Here is a 22664-nt window from a genome sequence, read left to right as displayed (position 1 = left end):
ACCCTCACACCCAGAAGTCCACAAAATTTGTATCTTATTCTCAGTCAGCTAATAGATTGGTCTGGCAATAGCTGGGAAACCAGGCACAAAGCACTTATAGTAAGTAAAAAACCCTAGGAAACTTCTACCTCATGTTTCTTTTGTAGCTTGTTGATATGTGCATGCAAGCATATTTTCAGAAACGTGTCGAGATGACGAGATAACCTTGCATGTAATTACGTCAGCCATAGCGTTTAAGTGAAGTACTTGGAAGAGTGTGCGTCCTAAAATGTGACACCGAAACTCCTCTACGCATGCTCAGTAGCCATGATTCCATTACTTTTTTAAATTCAAGCGCGCGTAGTGAAGAGAGCGTTCCCGCGCTCACGCACGCTTGCGCCTCCTGGTGAGTAACGGAACGCGGCCCCAGGGACGCGCTCTGCGCACTGTTGCCAGCTCTACCGCTCCCTCTCCCCTCCCGGCCACGCGGCAACAGCGTGACTGCGTGTCAGTTCGCGCCCGCCTGGCATGCGTCGTGCTTGGCTCCGTGTGGATGGCGGTTCCTAAGAGTGATCGGTGTTGGTTTACCGGCTGCAAGAACAGACGCACGCATGGAGTCCACAGCTTCTCCTTGTTTTCATTTCCCGTGAAAGACAAGAAAAGGTCAGTGTTTGGTGTGCCTTTGAACTTACACGCTGTGCTACAGTTGGCAACATGTTTTATATATGTACACAATAGCCACGTGACTGGATGTTATCAACTAACTGACGTTCTCAAGTTATTTACGTTTTGCCAATTTTGAAGCTAAACTAACACCAAATATAAATGATTAAATATCTGCCTCGTTAATCTAACTCGGAATGTTGATGCTTAAAGTACTTTCATTACTCTGGAAAAAAAAAATAGTAAAATAATACATTTGATCTTTTTTTTTTGTAATCTAAAAGCTGGTTTGGTATAACACTTGCAACTTAAATTCTGGAGTAAATTTGTCATGTAATTATATTAATTAATCATAAAGGCTATGCACTTACAACTCATTAAAACAAGTTTATTTTCACTCTGGTATTTATTTAAACATTTCAAGAGTTATAGTGCGACAACAAGGAAAAGAACCTACGCAGATCTCACTGCCAGCAGACGGTCATGTGATAAGCGCGTCAGGAAGTGGGGGGGGGTTAGTGATGGAGCCGCTGTCTGGCTAAAACCTTCGCGCTCGGCTGTCTCGCAGTCCGTATTACACGAACAGATCTAAGTAATGGCTTCTACGTCGGGATTGAAATCACGTATTGAATCTGGCACGCCATTGCGGGGAAAAGCTCGTGAGATTGTTTACAATTTTGCAACACATCTCAGTAAACAAAAACAGTTTATAAATTGACGTACAATGTCGCTGTAACAACAAGTGCTGCAACAGGTGTCTCAGTATCAACAGTTAGACGAATTCTAGCAGAAGGTAAGGCGAAATTAAAGAGCAAAAGCAGTTTAGCTTTTTCGACACCGATGGGTAAGAAAACAGAGCATAGGAAAATAATTGAAGTAGACTATTTTACATGTGGTGCCGTGCGGAGAAAAATTCACGACTTTTATACAGTCAGGAAATCGGTTCCGACGTTAAATAAGTTGACTAAGGGCCGATATTATGACCTCCGGCTAAATCCTCAGGTTAGCTAGCCGCCAGGTAAGGCTAGCCTCCGGTTAACGAACGAGGGGTGTATTATGACCCATACTTAGCCTGCGGTTGGCTAACCGGAACCTGACGAAGCGTGTGGTGTAATAATGGGTGTGTTGGTAATGAAATAAAACAGAATTTGGTAACTTTTGTTGCAAGACAGTTATTTTTTCTGGTAGAATGTTAGTCAGCTGTTTGTTTGTATTGTGATTCGGAATATTTACAGCTGCAGTAAAGAAATATGCCGCGAACTTTATCTTGCAACAGATATAATTAAATTAACCAAAAACTACTTTGACGTCAAACCTGCTTTGTATTAAACCATAAAATTACAATTTACGATTCAAAACCGTGTGTTTTCAACTTTACTCTTGTATTGGAACTCATGATTTTGTTAGGTTATATATTAAGCCAAAACTAACGAAGTAATTCTATACCAACAAATAAATAGGGATGACATTTTTGCTAGAGAACACTTATTTCTTTCATAAATTTATTTAATAATCAAATAATATAGACCCCGTTTCGGGAAAATACTTGTCAATTTTCATTTCACTGGTGTAGGTTTCATTTTTGTACTAATAGTTTCGTATCACGTATCCAAATGAATCCGATCCTGATGGAATTAGTTTGTGGTATAGGATGTTTGCTGTTTTAATTTTAATTTAGTAGGTCGAGAGATCCTAGATATATTCACTGGGGAAATAATTATGATTGTAAAATGTATACGAAAGAAATATATTTTTACAAGACCTGACATAATTTGTTTGCATCGTGATATGTTAGGTATTTTGTGTTGTGTACAGGATTTTTCAACATTCTAAATTAAAACAGCAAGTATAATGTAAAACAAGACCAACATATAAAGGGTCATGCCGATAGGATCAAGGGATAAACTTGGATACGGTAAACAGAATAATTCCAGTGCTGTTTTCGTTTTTCACTTGCGTGGCAGGTAGATAATAAGTACCTAATGGTTTGTAAAATAGGGAAGGGATAATTGGGTAACATTTATTTTCACATTCAATTGTATTTATTGAATTATAACCACGTCTGAAGTCGTATGAAGTGCATTTCATTCCCGGCATATGTCCACTGTATTACGAATAAAAATTCACAGATACAACTTCCACGAAAACACGCATTTTATAGGTACCTACCGGTAATAATAACCCTCGTTTTGCAATTTTAAAATTCACTTATTTACACATATTCTTAAGCAGGAACATTTAAGTTTATATACATAGCATACGTTTATGTACTTCGTGATCAATTAAAGTCAAATAATAATACACGACTCGACGAGAATAGAAAAGCGTGACTACACTTTCATGCCATGTAATTTTTAATAAAACTTTGACGAAAGCGAAGCATTTTACATTTAGTAATAAATTATTCCATCGCATCCTGCAAATATTCAATAGAATTCCTCAAATAGTCATCATCACTAACAACAACTAACCTCGCCTGATACATCGCCATTTTATTTTCTGTTGCTTAGCCTCCGGTTAAGCAGCTAGCGGCCGGTTCATCCACCCGCTAGGTTAGCCGGGACTTTAACTGGTAGGTAGACGTTAACAGGGAGTCATAAAACCGAAATAAGAGCTAGCCTGCGGTTAAATTTTAGCCAGAACTTTAGCCGGAGGTCATAAAACCGGCCCTAAGGCTTTTCAAGAAGACAACGTTTTGAACTGAAGCGAAAGTTGTTTAATAGGTTAGGGTTTCGCTGGAAAGAGTGTCAATCGAAGAGAAATATTTTGATTGAAAAGCCAGAAATAGCTGCTTGGAGAGGGCGCTACCTTGAACAAATGCGTGAGTTACGTGAGGCTGGCAGAACCGTAGTTCATGTTGACGAAACTTATGTTCATGCTACACACAGCGCAAGTTATTGTTGGCAGTCAGATACGGAAATAGGCGTCACAGAGTCCATTGGGAAAGGTCCAAGATTAATTATTGTTCATTAAAAGTTTTAAATGTTTGTGATTTAAACGAGTCGATACATGAATCTTCAATCAAAACACCATCATAAAATTAAACATCAAAATGGGAAAAACAATAACAATAATGCTATGCTATGAGGGACGTAGACTTTAATCTGGAAAACTAATTAAAAATTCTGAGGCGCAATTTAGTTGCCACTGTGGTCAAATGATGAAATGAAATGCATAAGTACGCCGTTGGTGTTCGTGTAAGACGGGCTCAGGCGTGACGGGTTGGTTTGCCACCCCTCCTTTCCCGCCGTGGTAGGGGAAGTCTGTGGATGCGCAGAGGAAAACCTGAGAACGCTCTTTTGTTCGTTGTCGCATGAAAGCCTACTCTTGAAACTGCTATAGCGAGTATTGGAATCAAGATTGTCGGGTTAACGAAAAGTTTCTTTGGAAGTGTGGTAAAGTTGTTTTTATTTTTTACGTCACTGGTAGAAGGCCAACCACAATGAGGGAAGGAGCATTTCTCATGAAAGAAGTTAATTTTTTCAGTCTATTTATCTTTTTTCTCTAGTTGATTGATGTGGACGTTACGTTACCTTTTACTGATAAACAATTATTACAGATGAGTTGTAAAGTTAGGCTCGAAAAATGGAAAAATCTAACATATGAAGAAAAAAATTAAGCAATAAAAAATAGTGTCCTGAAATACAATGTAAACTTTATTTCTTCCGGAGAAAGTACTACAAAAAAAATATTTATGAAAATGTTTACAGTTTCATGCTTTTTTATTTGAAAACTGTACACTTAAAAAGTAATTTTTGTTTAGAGTTTCTGCATAATTTGTTCCATTTGTGTATACTATGGGGTGAAAATAAATTTTGTGCAGTGTTAGTTGGTTTCAAAAAAAGGTTATGAATGTGTAGGTACACTGAGATTTTTATAATCACTCCAAGTCATTACAAAAAGTTAACTTTATGGACAATTTCATAGTAATTATTTTGGGAGAAAATTAGTAATTGTTTGGAGAAGCTGCTTCTGGGAAAATTCAATTTTTCATGTATCGAAAAATCTACTTTCAGCAGCTATCTTTTCTGTTATATTGTTTATTTAATAGTACGAGTGTGGGTTTTATTGGTTTGTGTGGATTCCAAGAATATTTTCCACATGTGCCTACCTGCATGGCAGGAAATGTAGGATAGGTTTGCAAAATAGGAAGAGGTAAAAAGGATAAATTTTATTTTCACAATCAAATTGTAATTGAGACAAATTCATATATAACTGGACTTATTTCGAGTGCATTTCAATCCCGGAATAGATGTACTTTTTTACGAATAAATGTGCATTATCTGATCAAAAAACACAATTAACAAATACTTATCATATTTCTACGCAGCATTAAATGTAAAGTAATGAAAAATTGCAAATATAACTGTCGTAAATATTTAAGAAAATTTTGACATTGTCAGTCACAGAAACAAATTAATATCGTTATACTTTCATTTACAAACTTTTTCTCACGAATTCACGAATTTTAGAGGTTGGTATGACACTCGTGTTTAATTTTTAAACACAGTAAATTGGACATTTTATTAAACCCATAGCATATGAGGTTCTGTAAATAACTTATTTTTCCTTTAGGATTCTAATTAATTTCAATCAGATATAACCTACGACTCCGTGATAGGCCTACCTACAATACCATGTGTATTTTTATCTGATATATACATCACATACTATAACGAGGTTAATAAGTTATTGCTGGATTTAAATGTAGATAACCTAATATAACTTAGGCATCCGCACTATTTTACAAAATTAAACAATAGCTTACGCCTACCTAACTTAACCATCAACACGATTTAAAAGTATTTCAGAACCACAATAGAGCCTCCATTTTCAACAAACCGAAGTTCAGAAGAACTACAAACTCTAAAATCTCTAACAGAGTTGCGATTCCACCAGTAAAGGAAGTGGTGGAATAATTCCGACAGTTAGTGACGTGATTCCGATACTTAATTCCGCTGGTAAGTGTTCAAGAATTGGGTTAGCAAATCTCTATTTGATATCAGTAATTCCTGTAGCGGAATTATTCCGACAGCGCCAAGAATGAGGTCCCTGGGGGAGCCGGACTGAGTTCCAGTCCAGCCACACACTGACTGGCCGAGATCTGCCTTGCACAGCCGGTCCAACATTGCTATGTCTGTCAGTGAGGCGGGATGACAGTGTGGTGTGTGGGATGACAGTGCAGTTTATGACTAGCGCCTAAAGACAGGCCCGTGCACAGAGTATGTGCCCGTACTATCAGCCGAAATCTTTCTGCGCATGCGCGGCAGGCCGGTGCAGGAGAACGGGAATCCAAAAGAAACAAAAGAAAAAAAAGTTGTTGAACGGCCGGGAAGGAGAGGCGACATCCCTTTTTTCGCGGGAATATGTGAGTTACGTGTTCGTCTTTTGTTATAATATTTATCGTTGCGGTAATATCGTGTGATAAAGTTTGTTCCTAAATGTTGTTGACATTTAGAAAACAGTGGTAGTTGGTTTTTTTTTTGGCGTTTTTCTGTTAAGGAACATTCCCGAAACAATATGTTTGCATGTTCTGACTAGTAGACAATTTGAACTTAACAATAGTTTACGAAGACATTTTTCTAAATGCCATTCTGAAATTAATTCGGTTCCAAGACAAAGAAAACCTAAAGGCGAAGGTTCATGTCAGTGTGAACTATGTGAAAAAAATTTGCACAGCTTTGAACACTTCGAAGGCATCAGCGCGAGAATCATCCTTGTCACGTGGATGTGCCAACAATAGGTAAAAAACACGTCAATTGCAGCATTTGTGACTTCTGTTCTGGAAATAGGACAATCAGGATTGATCATTTTTGTATTGTGCATGACATAGTTACTGTATACGAAACATTAGATTTTAGTTCGTTTTCAGACTTCATATTTTGGAAATATGAGAGAGAGAAAACAACGAATAGTTCGTATGTTAGAGCGAAGGGAGCAAAAAGGCATAATGATGGGACAAAACTGTATTCATATCAATGCAACCGTTCTGGTTATTACACCACGAAAGACAATGGGCAACGACACCTCAAGATACAAGGTACCTGCAAAATTAATGGTCTGTGTCCAGCTGGTATGCAGGTGACCTTAATGGTAGATGGGAAGTGTAAAGTTTATTTCTGTTCCACTCAAATTGGTCACCAGTGTGAACCAGGTCATTTGCGAATTCAGAAAAAAGATCGCGAAACATTGGCATCAAAACTTGCTTCCAGTATACCACCAGCTACTATTAAAGGTGAATTTCGTGATTCAGTTTGTGAAACATCATTATCGAAGTTACATTTACTGACCAATAAGGACTTGCAGAATATTGAGCGGGCATAAAACTTGAGTTCAAATGTAATGAGTAGAGACCTGCAAAATTCGCGGATTCATTGATCTCTAGGATAGACTCCACAGTCCTTTAAATACTCGCGGAAATGACACCTGTTCATTGTCTACTGACGCGTGAGACGTCTCAACTAGGCTGTCCGTAATTCGGCACTTTCTTGCTTTAGTGTTTCCCATTGGCTCACAGTTCCCCGGACAAAATGTGGGCCAATTGCAGAAGCGGTACGAAGGTATAGTTGTTTTGATGCTAGCCTATCGCGAAATGAATCCGCGAATTTTGCATGTCTCTAATAAATGAGGCATGCAGATGACGGGACAAGTGTCACTGCAAGGGTAAATGAAATGAATGAAAGTGATAGTCCCTGTGTTCTGATGTACAAACAACAGGGAGAAGAACACCCACTGCTACGGAAAGAGGATTTTTTCTTAGTTATAATGAACAGTGCACAATGTGTAATGCTTGAAAAATATGGTCCTGACTGTGTTTGTATGGATGGTACTCACAGTCTAAATAATTACAATTTCGAACTGATTACTCTGCTCGTCTTAGATGATATGAGGCAGGGCTTCCCTTGTGCATTTTAAATTTCTAATAGGTCAGATGAACATGTGTTCTCTATCTTTTTGCAACGTGTTAGTGAACGTGCCGGAATAATCAGACCAAGTGTTTTTATGACAGACATGGCAGAGTCTTTCTTCAATGCTTGGGTTGCAGTTATGTGTGCTCCAAATAAGCGGCTATTTTGTACCTGGCACGTAGATAGGGCATGGAGAAAAAACTTTATCAAAATAAAAACGAAAGCCAAGCAAGTAGAAATATACAAGTTGATCATAACAACTATTCTGGAAGAAAGGGACCTTGAAACATTTTCTTTGTTATTGAAGTCTAGTGTCGAAATGATGTGTGAGGATGATGAAACTGCTGAGTTTGGATTTGGAACATATTTTAGCACACACTATGTACCATGTAAATAAATGTGGGCATATTTCTATCGTCTTCACTGTGGATTAAACACAAGCATGCATCTTGAAAGGATGCATACAACTTTAAAGTATATTTATTTGCATGGAAAAAATGTAAAACGTTTGGACAAAACGGTTCACGCTATTATGAGTTTTCTTAGAGACAAACTGTTTGACAGATTACTTTTTATCCATAAGAGCAAAGTCACATCAAAAATTGCAAATTTGCGAAAACGCCATAAGGCTAGTTTATCGTTGAACGAGGCAGACGTTACAGAGCAGGATGGCTGCTGGCAAGTTTTATCGTCGTTAGCAGTGAAGGAAATCTACGAGGTACGCAAAGAGAAGGAGTCATGTGAGTGCAAAATGAACTGTGTGGAATGTAACACATGCATCCATCTTTACGCATGCAGCTGCTTGGACTCTGCAATCAAGTGGAATATGTGCAAGCACATTCATCTAGTTTGCCGTATAAACTAGCCTGTTTTGACAAGACTTTGCAATCAAGACGCAAATAATGTACTTGTTATTAACACCAACGAAAATTCAGACGGAGAGGCGGAAATGATTGCTGAAGAATTGTGTAAAAAGAAACCAAAAATTAATATCAGTCTGGAGGACAGGAAAAATATTTTGATTGCGAAGACCTCGGAAACAATACAATTAGCTCGTAGTGAAGATGCTCGCTCCTTTGCGCGCAGTAATGTTGGCTGTTCGACAGAACAGTGAAGCCCTGCCCTGTGGATAACAGCCAAGCCAATAAAAAAATTTCTCCTCAACGAATTTTTTCAACTAAGAAAATTAAAAAAAAAAAAGAAATAAAAACTCTTTAACGAAACCTACTCAACATCGCTGCAGGTGTAATTCTGCATAGTATGTCAACATAAGGTTTTTATTTTTTAATTATTTGAAGAGGAGTTTCATATATGAGTGAAGATTGCTTTGTGTCAAAAGTAGAATACCATGTGTTTGACAATAATTTTACTGTTTAATTTAGCTAGGACATTCGGCAAAATGAAAACAATAAATATTTGAAAAACTGTAGCGCATATGAAAAGGATTCCTAGTAAGTTGTGTATTGGAAACTCCAGAAGCTTTAATTTGCAACTCGAATGACTCGGACCAATCAACTCGGATATCCGGCGAGTAAAGTGTAATGATTTTGTTGGAATGTCAAGGTTTATGTTATATATTGGATAAGTCTGTTTATAATCTATGTAAGTTATTGTGCTCTCAAACCTAGCAAGGTGGCGTATCAGTAAAGAAATGGGATCTAAATCTGGAGGATGGGGGTTCGAATCTTGTTCGATCAAGCCTGATTTGTTGTTTAAATGTTTCCCGAAACCATTCAAAGCTAATACTGTGATAGTTTCTCAAATATGCTATGACCAAAAATTTACCTGGCATGGAATGTGTTTATTCGTTTCTAATGATCTTGTTGACGAATCGTAAAATCAAACCACCACTTTCATAACGTGTTGTGCCAAAACCTTTGTAATTGCTATTGTTCACATTCCTCATATATTAAATTTTTTGTCTTAATATTTTCATACAAGCACACATCATAAATACTCTGATACAGCCTATGTTGAAATATTTCTCAACGTATACCAAATGCATTGTTTCGGGCATTAATCAGACACTGACTTAATTAAACATTCTTGGCGCTTTAAAATATATTATGTTTGAATCCATATTTATATTCATTACAATCAGATTCAGTCACTGACCCGTTAAAAATATTCAATTTTTAACGCATAATAAATATATGTTCACAAATTTATGTTTATACATTTATGACGAGAATGTCCGTGAAATGATTGGTAAAGCGCAGTGGTGAAGGGGGAGAAGGGAGCGACGGAGAGACAGAGCGAGAGAGCGGTGAGCCAAGATTCCGGCTCATAGCACGGGCCTGTCTAGGCGCTAGTTAGTTTATGGGCCGGTGCAGAGCCTCCTAGATGGCTCTGGCCGGTGGCTCGGTGAGGCTGGATGTCAGCGGTGGCCGGACTGGCGCGCAGTCTTACGACGTGCATAGGGCGTCTATGAGATTTAGGCAGTAATCATAATGTTAGATGTTGGTGGAGAAATGAAGTTATAGGTGTAATGCAAGGCTGTTAAGAATCTTTACCGGGTGTTTCATGTCTTAATATTATTCTGAAGAAAAAAAAATGCTTCTTAGCCCTTATCACTTTCCTAAAAATAAATTTTAGAAACGAAATACTGAAACAGAACCGTCCATCCGCCTACAGCGCATCTATGCTTTTCGTAAATAACACCACTTCGATATATTAAGAACTTTTCAAATCGCGTGGATTCTTTTAAAGCTCTGCATTCTGTATTGGTGCACAATTACAGGGTTCCTTTTAAGCCCAAATAATTTAAACTTAAGTTAAACAAAAATCAAATTTTCTAAAAAACATATTTATATCATGAGTTATTATTCTACTTTGTATATTTAAATAATTATAAGTATTCGTTTCTTTCTCAAAAATATTACTTTTATTGAATAGATTTAAATCAATGTGATTCAGTGGCCGTACAGATAAAGATTTTATGTACCTACATAGTTTATGCATGGACAGCTATTTCATGTAAATAATTGGTAGTAACTGCTTTATTTTCTACATATTTTTGTGATGTCACCACCGCTAATAAAATAATTTTGCTAGGGCGACAAAATAATCGGTGTTTGTTAAACTTAGTTCACTAAACATAATTTAGGTGATCAGTGTTCCATTTAAATATGTTCCCTATTATTTACAGTAAAATTATTGTCCAGCCCCCAACTTCGAAGACATGTGTCCGACTTGAGAAGAACTTTAGAGCATGTCGTATAGATGTTTTCAACTTATTCTGTTGAGATGAACGAGCGATCGACATTTGTCGGTCGACATTTTGAATCAGATTATTAATAATACGTATTGTTACGAACGCAGACCAGACCGCGACACGCGCCAGGTTGGGATCTGGCTGGCGGCCCCGCACGGCCTCTGATGTAGGGCCTGGCTTGGGTACGAGGGTCGACGCTAACACCTTCCCCTCCAACTCCCCGCGCATCTTCATCTACCGCTGAGCGGCCTCGGGAATTCCGCGGGTCGCGGCGCGGAGTGGCGTGAGCGAGCGACGCTATTCTCGATGTTTCGGGTGTTGAGTCGGCCCGGGGTTCTGGGAAGACGACCCTCCAGTACTCGAGCAGTGACGCCGGCCTGCACGGGATATTCCTGTGTTCCGAGGGCGAAGGTGCGACGTCGGCCAAGAGGGTGAGGCACCCCCCTGAGAGTGCGACTGAGTGGCGCGAGACTGTGTGAGCGGACAGGCGAGAGGTGAGGGGCGAACCACTGTCGAGCCCAGCTCCAGTGAGGAGTGCGAACTGTGGAACTTACCTTTACATCATTTCAAAGACACTTGTGTAATAAACACTTACACTTACTTGAACTACTTTTTTCCATTTATGGCTCCAATACAATTTGGAAAATCAAAATTTCTTTAAAAATTCAGTAGCACAATTATTTTACACGTCACTCAGATCGAAAAGTGCTGCGTGTACAAACACCTCCCGATCACTTCACAAACAACGTTAATTACTTCGGAGCATGTATTTGGTGCTACTCTATACTGGTACAAAAAGACTTCACAGAGTCCCCAGTGACAAATACTTATGACATATAAGTGTTTCTGTGATATGTGCATACAATTACTATAAAACACGAGTGGCATAATGGCACATATACCTAAAATTTAAAGATTTATTGTAAAGAAGGAAATGTCTTGTTAAATATTAAACAAGAATACCTGAGAGTTAGTGATAAACCTCTCTCCTCAAGTTCTTCAATAATTCACCCCCCCTCCCCCCACATGCTCTATAGTTTATCAAACTGAGCTGGTGACATTCTCACGTACTTCACACACGATTCTTTATCCGTCTCTCTCATTCGTGGTACCAGATTGTGCCAATCTCCAACACTACATCAACAAAAGTGTGTCGTACCTACCATCTTTTAACATCACGTTTCTTTTTCATTCTTCGCATAACTAACAGCAGAACTATTTTTGTCCGTTATTAACATATCTATATCTCGTTTCCTTGTATTTATAATAAACTTAATCTCGCTTTGTGTCAACAGGAACTAAATAAAAGGTCCTACTCTGTTTTTAGCGCATTCTGAACTGCATTTTATAAACGTTATTAGCTTGAGAAGATTTGCCGACATCCATAAAGAGTTTGTCGTGTTATTACTGTCGTGGTGTTGTGAGCCTCCGCTATTAAAGCTGTCGTGCTGGAGCTGTACGGCGGGATGTCGTGTCGTGTCGTGTCGGGTCGGGTTCGTCGTGCAACTGTGACTCCAGCTTTAGAATGACTGTATAGAGCAGCAATGTGTCAGAAAGTGCTGAATAAATAATAATTGTGACACTAGTGCATTTTCATGCATGTATTAAAATGGCTATTGTGAACTTAAATTAGTCAAATGGTATTTCGTACATGATTTTCGTTAACTTAAACATAAGTTTTTCCACATCTGTATTAATCCATACAAATTTATGAAAATCAAATGCTGGCTGTCTCTCTGTATGTTATTCTTCACAACGTGACATCGCACCTGTGTTTCCGTACCATGTGCGTCTCTGCCTGAGGACGGGAGCAGATAGCAGTTCCCGAAACGTCGCTTGTTTCTGTTTTGGTAAAACTATTGTGTTTGTTTCGTCTTTTCGTTTTGTCGTGTTTTTGTCTCGTTTCAACTGTTGTGCTGAATTATTTTGGGTTCAATATTTTTGTGTTGTCATCATTTGTGGGGTTTTTTTTTCGTTCTCTTAGTACATTTTTCTTTGTTTTTCTTTGTTTGTTGACCATATTCCTGTTACGGAATATTTTGTGGTGTTCATATCATTGTTGACAACAGCAATTGTTTGCTTAATTTTGTGTGTTTTTTTTTGTCTTTTTTGGGTATTTTTATTTATTTATTTTATTTATTAGTTTTTCTTCAACAGAAAAAGTTCTTAGCAATGGCGTATGTCCAAAAACTTACATCAAGTCATGCACTCCCATTGCACAAATCTTTTAAAGATAACGTGACATCGTTATTATACTGAAAATTAGCAGAACCCACTATAGTAATTAAAAATTAATAAACATTTCAATATGAACAAAACATTTGATTATGTATAAACATGAAAATAACTCTTTATTATGTAGGCTTTCCTTTCCCTATTCTTCTTGAAGCTCGTGATGTAGCCTTTATCTCCGTGAATCGTTTCCTGAACTTCCCGGTGAAGTGAACAACAGTTGTCCTCCATCACCAGCGGTCCTGATACAGTCTTTCCATTACTTACTATACTTACCGACCACACGTGGGGACACTGGGAAAGAAATAGGGCAATGAATTTGTCTTATTATTGATCTAGATTGATTTCGGGAAAACATGGAACACAAATAAAAAAAAATATTAAGATTCAAACCTTTGTTGACTGGAAATGAAGTTTAGTGGCTTACCTCTTTGTCAGTTCGCTTCATCCAATATATCATTTAGATGCAATTAAATATAATTATGAAATTCAATGTTACATACTTAACAACAAAAAATTTTGTGGGTAAATTAGTTCACATTATTTTGTGTTATTTAGTGTAATGAGAAGATTTGAATTATTTAATTATAAAAAAAATTGGTTTACAACAAAAATGTTATGATCGAACTTAATTTTAAGTTAAATCTTTGTTTGGATTCCATCACAGCAAACTGTATGTTCGTGTGTATCAGATGCCTGGAGTGGATACGCAACAGTAAGAATGAATCATTTCTTGAACTAACCGAAAAGACATTGAAAAGAAAAAAGATATGTGAACACCACTTCAACATCGAGGACTTTGTAAATTCCTCAAAATCTCGTTTACTGTGGACCGCTGTTCCGAAAGAAATTGAAAACTGTACCAAAAGCGATTCGGAGCAGACACTCACCAACCGAGAAGAGGACAAGAACAGAGCAGTAAGTAACACAGCCCTACACCTACTATAAGAAATAACCAACTTGCAGAGTCGTAAATACCCTCATAAAATAAAGGGATATTTGTTTTACAGATGGTGTTCGCTTATTGCGGGGCTTAATTTTAACATGCCTGGTTTTGAGGGAGTGGCACAGTATTGACTGTCAGTGAGTACAATAGCACAACTGACTTTATACTCGGAGAGATGGCCGATGTGCAAATAGTGTATGACGGGCTAAAACCTTGCAGGAGCAGTCCGTATTTACCGGAACGCTCAGAAACATACAGAGTAGGAAGACGTCCGTACCTCTACTACCTCAAACAGGGAGTTGCTTACACGAAGGACGAATGTGGCTCCAAGTCTGAGCCTGCTCGAACATCACTGCGCTACGACCGCATGTCCTCTCAGCCAGTGGAGTAGTCCTTGCACGCCCGCCACTGTTCGTGCCTGAACATTTGCAGGATTTAGTTTTCCGACATGTGTTCCTCAACAAAAATATGCTTGTTTTTGGCGTTCCCTGCCACCAGTTAAATTTATGCCCCACAATTTGGGAACAACCTGTAAAAACGTGTATTTTGTGAGACATTGTTGTACTTAAAAAAAATGTTACAAAACTGCTAGTATGTTGTAATTTTATTAACATAATTTCCATGGCAATATAGTATCTTGCAACATCAGTGTGTTTTTCCATTAGGGAATCTGTAACTGGGTGAACTACTCCATTCGACACACATAGGAGGGACGTAGCATGATTTCAGATGACACCCAGTTAATGTACCTGTTGGAAGTGATGATTCCTGCTCCATTTTGCTGACTTGTCTGAACCTAGGAGATATTGTAATTAATTTACAGACCATTGTATAGTTGCTACAATTTATTAATCGATGTAATAGCTGCCATTGTAGGTATACAGATGTAATAATCTACAAAAAGAATTAGTGTATTGTTTAATGTTTATTTTATATTTACTTCTGATTTACTACTAATGCATGTTGGAAGAATGCATGTTCCATTAGCCTCCATCGTAGCTTTCCTGGATCCATCCATTAATCACCATATCATGAAAAATATATCTCTATTGGTAATCTTCTCTCATTTAATGCATTAATTATACTATCATGCTCTGTATTAACTCTTTATATGTCAGAGATTTGTTATAAAGTATAGATTAATAACAACCACCAAACAAATCTTGCAGTTTTGTATTAAGTGTAACCAACAATCTTGGGCCCTTGCTACATCATAACGATCTGAATAGAGAGATAGAGATAGATAGAGAGATGAGCTAGATAGAGAGATAGAGGTAGTCAGAGTATACTCATTTTAAAGATTTATACCAATTTTTAAGTTTATTTAAGATTTGTAAACAAACGTGAACTGTTAACTTAAGGCTCCCTGATAAAGTGTTAGATAAAGTTGTATTTATCCGTCAAGTATTTTAATTATTCTATATATTTATTGTTCATTGGGTCTTGTCGAGGGATGGTGCAGCTGGTGTGTGTGGAAGATGTATATTAAAATATTTTCATGCTCATAATTAATGCTGTGGATTGTAATCTTTATCGTGGAAAGAATAATCCTGGAAACCGATACTTGCGTTATTTGCTTCGCACCTACTCACCTGTCCTTGAAGCCTTATTGTGCTGTAGGTAGCCAATAACTTTATATCTTATAACAAATGTTGGGAAAACACAGAAGTGTTAATTTTTTAAGCTTAAATCTGCGACACCACAGCTCAAACACTTGATTGCATAAAGCAGGCACATATAACGTTAATTTTACTCAGCGTGAGATCGCAGTAACTTTCTTGCAGCGTTTCATACGGAAATAAGTCGCATTAAAGATGTATTCAGGGAAAAGTTAACCGTTACAATATAATCCAAAATTGACCACTGTAAATGCTAAAATTTTAAACGGATGTGCATGCCTTAAAAAAATCGTGCCATTACATAATTGATCATCAGATCAGTTTGTGTACATCTGCTGCCGTGTCCGGGGCACTTGTCGACCGATGCGACAGTTATTATTGAGAGACGCGCGTGTCTAGAGAGAGAGTGGAAGGGGGAGAGGGGGAGAGGGGGGAGGGAGAGAGAGAGAGGGAGAGAGACTGCCTAGAGCGTGCGGCACAGCACCAAGAGGAGAGAGGGGGACGGTCCCATGCCCCAACACAACAGCTAGGGATTCTCTCAGGCATTGTAAGTGACCACGTACGCACGCTATTTACATTTACTTAATGAAACAATATAATATTCGATATTAACAGCTATTATGAGAAAAAGTGTGTAATATTTTGTCGGATCTTGAGTACGAGTGTACGGAAGGTCACGCCGCCAATAATTACACCGGTCTGAGTTGTTTCAGTGTGGCGCTTGTATCGATTCTCCGCCGTGAATATCAGCCGATATTGACGTTCATTCATTTGTAGAAGTATGCAGTGTTTTTTCGAAGTTCGGAAGTTCAGTTATAATAAAGTACTTACATCAGCCGAAATGCGCTGCATGTGCTCCTGTGAACAGTGAGAAGGAACCATAGAGGCCGCCTACTGAAGCACTCGGCGTGTCTCTGCGCTAGTTCCCGGGAACAACCACCGTGTGGCAGCACTGTACTTTCCTCTGCCGTCTCCCGGCAACATGGCGAGGCTCCCTCTAGCTTCAGGGGCTCCGATCCTCCGCGAACATGTTGCTCAGACGCTTGGAGACGGTGTTATTTCAAAAATAATATATATACGCTAATTATAACATAACAATTTAATGATCCACTTGAGTAGTATGTAATAGTATGTCTGGCAGCAGGAGTAGGAGTGAGTTGCCTGGCCAATCCGCCATCTTGGATTGTAACATCACGGCGGCCATCTTGAACTACCTTGACTGTGACATTGACCCAGGCCATCATCTTGGATTCGTCATTATGGATACCGCCATCTTGGGTTCTGCCATTTTGAATTATTATGTCACATCTGCCATTTTGTTTTCTGCCACCTTTGTTTCCGCCATATTGGTTTCTAGAACTTTCCGCGATTTTGAATTATGATGTCACTATTGAAATTTTAGTTATGGCTGTGATGTAATAATCCAAGGTGTTGGCCACCAACAGATGAAAACAAGATGGAAATCTTCATGATCTAAGTGAATTTTTAATTAATAGTTTATTTAAATTGTAATTAAATACTTTTTATATATATTTTTTAATGGTCAAAATGTTTTTATTAAAATTTTATTAATTTTTTATAATTTTTCCCAAACTTTCTCTAATATTACAGATTTTTAAGATGGCAGCCGTAACAAAAATTGCAACGGTGATGTCATAATACAAATTGGCGGAGAATTCTAGAAAACAAGATTGCAAAAAATAAAATGGTGGATGTGACATAATCAAAAATGACAGACTACAAGGGCGGAATACAAGATGGCGGATACAAGATGATGGCCGTGGTCAAGGTCAAAGATCAAGGTCATACAAGATGGATGTCATGATGTCACAGCAATATGGCGGACAGGCAGGCACCTCACTCCTATTCCTGTCGACGGAAATACTGTTATCAACTACTCACTTTAAACTAAAACACAAGGCATGTCAACCCTTAAAATTAAAAAAAAAAAATGTTTTGACACAACGTATTATTTAATTGTTGGCCATTGTCGATGTTTGTGCGTAGGTGATGTCTTTGCGTGGTGCAGTCCAAGTATTCAAGTGTGAGGCACTGAGCATACTGCGTAGAACCTGCTAAGAACGCAGCAACAATCAATTCGTCAGCAGAGTGCAACAGTAGTTTGCCCTTGTCGTGAGGTTAACCGCAGTTCAACTGCGGCGCTCTTGCTGCGACTTGTGCAATAGCTGCGCGGGGTTCAGACGTCACTCTTCAACGAGTCGCAAGCTCAATAGTTCTCCAAGTTTATCGTATTGAAGCCACATGTCAATGTCAGGGATTGGTTCACATGGCACATGCTTTTAGTTCACATTTTAGCTGTTACACATATTATTTTACACTTATGGTTATCACTAACTAGCTTGTGAATACCTTTCAAATATACATTTCAAAATAGCACCATTTGGTAACTGCACATTTAACTAATGTTAACAATCTTGCATACACACAGTTATATGGAAAAGAAAATACTCTTACGATTTATCATTTATCAAACTTAATTGTTTTCATGTGTGACCTACAAAATTACTTTAGTTATTTAAGGTCTATGACAAGGTCGACTACCGGAATGTAGAACCTTGATCAGTTTCGCTGTGTCATAATTTAAACGAAATTAATTGCGATGTGTGAATTTGATATGATACAGAAATACCTGTGAAGAAATGTACTTGGTGACCAATGTTTGAGTAGGTAGTACAAGCCATACACCCTACTATCCGTACATACACTAGACCTAACCAGTCCATTCGAGGCCAGCGCACCAGCCCCGCTGTCCTTCCACTCAGTCACTGTGTCTGACCACTTCGTCCATAATACCAGTGCTCCTGATGAGTTTCTGATAGTCCACTCAACTACCATATTTGAAAACTACCATAATGGCAGAATTCCTCCTGGCCTCCTCGAAACAGGGGGAAAAGTACCATAATGGAACACTTCCATAAGTTAAAAGTATTTGAGGGAATTCTGATATACACTCTTATACACTCCATGGAATAATTAAAACATTTTTTCTCTCAGAGTAGTGTATCGAATATGTCGGTAGGTAGCTCTGTCAGTCCCAGCTGCTTCTTAGGTTAACTTAAAGACTACAGATGGCATTTCTGACGGTGACTTTCTTTAGTTCCAATTATTAACTAACTCAACAGATCGCGCACGAGGAGAAACAGGTGTTTCCAGACATTTGCTATAGGGAGCAGCACTGTATTCTTATAACCAGGATTTTTAAAATTTATGGAAGAATTCCGCTCGTAGATGGTAGAATTTTCTGGAATTTTAAATGGCGAAGGGATCAAGATCAAGGCCATCTTTTATCGCCGCTGAGATATAATTCATCCAAGATACCGGCTGCCTTCTCTCTCTCCACCTGATCCCAAGCTTTCCTTTTTTTTAAACTAGGTACAGCAAACATAAAATCCATGCATTAGCTTTACTAAATAATATTCACTCCATATTAGGACTACTTTCGCTAGGTTAAAATTAGTGTTTGCAGCTTATTTTTAAATTGTTAACATTTCATTCCCATTTTTGTTTTGGTGTTAATCTGGATAAAGTTCATATCGCGGGTTTTGTAATAAATAGTTTTCTGGTGTAGGCATTCTTTTGTCACGCTGTATTTCTATTGATATTTTTAATTTGTTTTATTTTTTAACTAAGAATTGATTGGCATTTGCCCTTTTTATTAATTATGGTCATTGTGCGCTTGTAGTGGTGGCACAGATATAATCCATTTTCTAACAATCAAAACTGACCAATGCCATTTCAAATTTTTTAAATTAAAGTTAAATATCCAATCGTACAATTGTATTAATGTAAAGCCAGATAAAATTATGCAGGTTCATGCTTTAAGCTAATTTTGTTGAGTATCATTTTGTACAGTGACATTTAAAGATCAATTCTACATGGCTAGAAATATATGCACGTATAAAAATTTACTAATTCCTGTGAAAAAATTTTTGATCTTGCATTTTTTTTATTGGAACTGCTATAAATTTTTGAACATGTGTTATACTTCATGTGTATGCGCAGTGTAGTTCAAAAATCGATGTACATCTTTTGGGATTACCTAATGCTATGAATTTATTACTAGCAGTGATTAAAGTAAAACAGCTCTCTTTGAAACAAACATAACTGACGGCCAACGTAAACACAGCCACGGTTCTGTTACATCATGCGTGCACGCCATGCTCATAAGCGTTAATGCCATGGTGTCGCACAGACATCTGCTTCTTCGCTGGTCCGGAGCACAAGCTGTAGTACCAGTGCACTGTCGTTGGCTGGAAACTGCCATTTTGCAGTTAGCGAGCCACTAGATCGACAAATGGGCGTAAAAAGATTGTGTATATCTTTAAGCTCGTAAATTGGTGCCCGAAGATGCCTGGAGAACATAACATGAAGTGCAGTATTGAACATATAAATAGAAATGGAATGACTTGAAGTGGCATCATGTACATAACGGAACCCTGCCAAAGTCGACCGGTGAGCTCTCATTAGGGTTGTGGCTGACGTCACACAAGTTGTGGCGGGAGGAGCTCGTTCTGCCAGGTATTTCAAACATGATAATTTGTTCCTGACCTTATGCACGCTATTGAGGCCCGGAGCTGGTTTTATCTGTGAATGCAGGCATGAGCTGTGCTGGGTCTAGTCTGCAGCGCCGCTGTGCAGCTCAAACAACACTGAACAAGCCACTTAAATGATACCAGCAGACGTAAAGCTCTACAAGTACACCATCAATGATAATGGTTATGTAACAGCCATCAAGAAGAACTGTACATTTTGTTTGATTGAAAACTATCGAAAGTACACGACTAGGAATTGTTTTAAGTAAGGAGCCTCTTCCTGGCATGAAACTTCACTGTAGGAAGTTTGAAGTAACTAACTTAAAGCAACTAAATAACCATTTGCAATATGTTTTTGGTCAAAGGGAAAAAAAAATTCAACTACGTGAAATGAATAGGTACTTTAAAGACATTTGGTGTTTGGAAAATATGTATTTTAAGTCTTCCAACATGGTAAAAAGCGGCAATTTCAAAACTATTTATTTTAGTTTGCAACTGAATATTAATAAAACCACCCAAGACTAATGTTCTAAGCTTTGTTATAACTTTCAACGGTAGTGTGAAAGGATCACCACTTGAAGTGCCCTAGTTGCATGCACTCGCTCATTGCCTTGTGCATAGAGACTACTTTCAATAGCTGTGTGTGCAAGAGTCGACCCTAGCGCTGCCTTGCTCTGCTAAGTGCACATGGGTGGGGCCTCTAAGCCATATTTTGTGTTAGTTACTTCAAGATCTTGTCATTCTTGTTACGTTATGTGCGGGCTCCTGTGAGCTAATCATGTTAGCGCTCTTGCATATTATTTTTTCGTTTTAAATATTCTCACCAGATATTTAATAAATATGTTAGCTATTAAAAGTGATGTGTTAGTAATCATGCATACATACATGATTATTTACAGCTCGTAAATTAAGTTTAGTAAAAATGTCTGGTGAGGAAATGAGTGACCCATTCACAAAGAAATGTACGAGAACTATCGTTTATATATATATATATATATATATATAGGTATGTATATATATAGGTATGTATATATATAGGTATATATATATATAGGTATATATATATATATATATATATATATATATATAAACAGGAAAAGCTCTTAAATTGAAACATGGCATGTGGGACTGAGTCTTAAGATGAGAATTGGCAACATGTATTTCACGAAGTAATGACTGTGTTCTTGTTTATAATTTTTCAGATGCAGAAAGGTCTATCTGTGAAGGAACTTAGCTCAGGTGGCCTGCTAAGTCCTGTGATCCAGGATGTCACCAGAACCGAGCAGTCAGTCCTTGGTCGTAATGTGAGTGTCGTCATTCGTACTTCTTGCTTCTACTACTGTCATAGTTCATGCATCTTCTTTCTCTTACTGTCACTTCCTTTCGTGCAGTTACACCAGCAAACATATGAGAAACAAAACATAATAATAGTGAGCACAAGTGAGACATATTTGTTAAGTATTCTACATTTATATACTTATTCAGGCTTGCATAGGCTTTTATGCTAAGAAGGCTAAACAATGCGAAGGAAGAGTTTAAAACTAAAATGGTCTCGCACATCTTTTTTTTATCAGGGATAAATCGAAGGAAAATAAAACGACTGTGGCAGTATCGCGGCCACATCTGCTATGCTGAGTCCACCATGTGGCGATTAGTAGGAACTGGCATGTCTATGCATGTGTACACCCCTGGGCGAAAAATGTAATGTGCCCTTCAAGAGTTCCATTAGTTCGGATGCTGAGAGGATTATAAACATCCCCCACCTTGCTAGGGGGTGTTTTCAAGAGGAGACAAGCCCTAGTTCCTGTCTGCGTTCTTCATGAGCAGGTTGGAGTCGCTCACGTCATCATTGCCTGCGACAGATCTATGACAAGTATATTATACTTCTTTCTCCATTAGACCTATTACAGTTACTGCTTCAAGATTCGCGACAGCGCAATCCTACGCCCACCTGGTGAACACGTCAGTGATGACCACGATGAACCATTTTCCTCGGGATGTACATGGGTATGGGCCCATTATATCTAAAGCAACCATATGGAATGGTTTCGGGTCGTCTGGGTATTTGTTGTTCTACCCCACCCTGCCATCGGGTTTACATTTCTGACAACGCTGGTAGGCCCGTGTATATGCCCGGACATGGGAAGCCATTCCTGGCAAGAAAATCGTTCTCTTTATTTCTTTTAGGATCTGTTCTGTCCCCAGGTGGCCAGCAAGCTCGTGATTATGTGAGGACTATAGGAAGGTGAAGCATATGCCACCCGAAATGGTCCCCGGGCTCCATAGTTTCTAATAGCCCCTCATCTGCACTGGTTTGGCACCAGGCGCTCTCCACATGGCCTTAGACATGCTAGTGTCTCTGGGTCGTTCTTCTGAGCCTGATGCATTTACTCAATTAGGTTCGCCATGGTGGGATTGTGGGGAAGCATGTCATTTTCGCCGACGACACACAAGGCATACAGGGTGGTGGCGGCGGCTCTGAAGAGGTGGAACGGGTGGGCATTATGGTGGTAGGAGATCGTCCCATCCCTGGTCATCCTGGAACACAGT

The 22664-nt window shown here is 38.4% G+C and overlaps 1 protein-coding gene across 5 annotated transcripts in view; it reads left to right on the top strand.

The window, feature by feature from the left end:
* Positions 1 to 460: 460 nt before the first annotated feature.
* LOC134535445 (uncharacterized) overlaps positions 461 to 22664 on the top strand; it is a 43850-nt gene continuing 21646 nt past the window's right edge. For 2 of the 5 annotated variants that reach the window (XM_063374550.1, XM_063374548.1), the window contains exons 1-3: positions 461 to 642; positions 13689 to 13914; positions 21317 to 21418. In XM_063374550.1, coding sequence (XP_063230620.1) covers positions 533 to 642; positions 13689 to 13914; positions 21317 to 21418 — 438 coding nt within the window. In that variant the 5' untranslated portion in view covers positions 461 to 532. Of the gene's footprint in view, positions 643 to 670; positions 1436 to 13688; positions 13915 to 21316; positions 21419 to 22664 lie in introns of those variants that run through there. The other 3 variants (XM_063374549.1, XM_063374551.1, XM_063374552.1) reach the window with 3 other exon arrangements.

Source organism: Bacillus rossius, chromosome 8, assembly GCF_032445375.1.
Source record: "Bacillus rossius redtenbacheri isolate Brsri chromosome 8, Brsri_v3, whole genome shotgun sequence".
Classification (NCBI taxonomy): domain Eukaryota; kingdom Metazoa; phylum Arthropoda; class Insecta; order Phasmatodea; family Bacillidae; genus Bacillus; species Bacillus rossius.
Note: the sequence above shows the minus strand (reverse complement) of the source record. Positions and strands in the feature narration are given on the sequence as shown.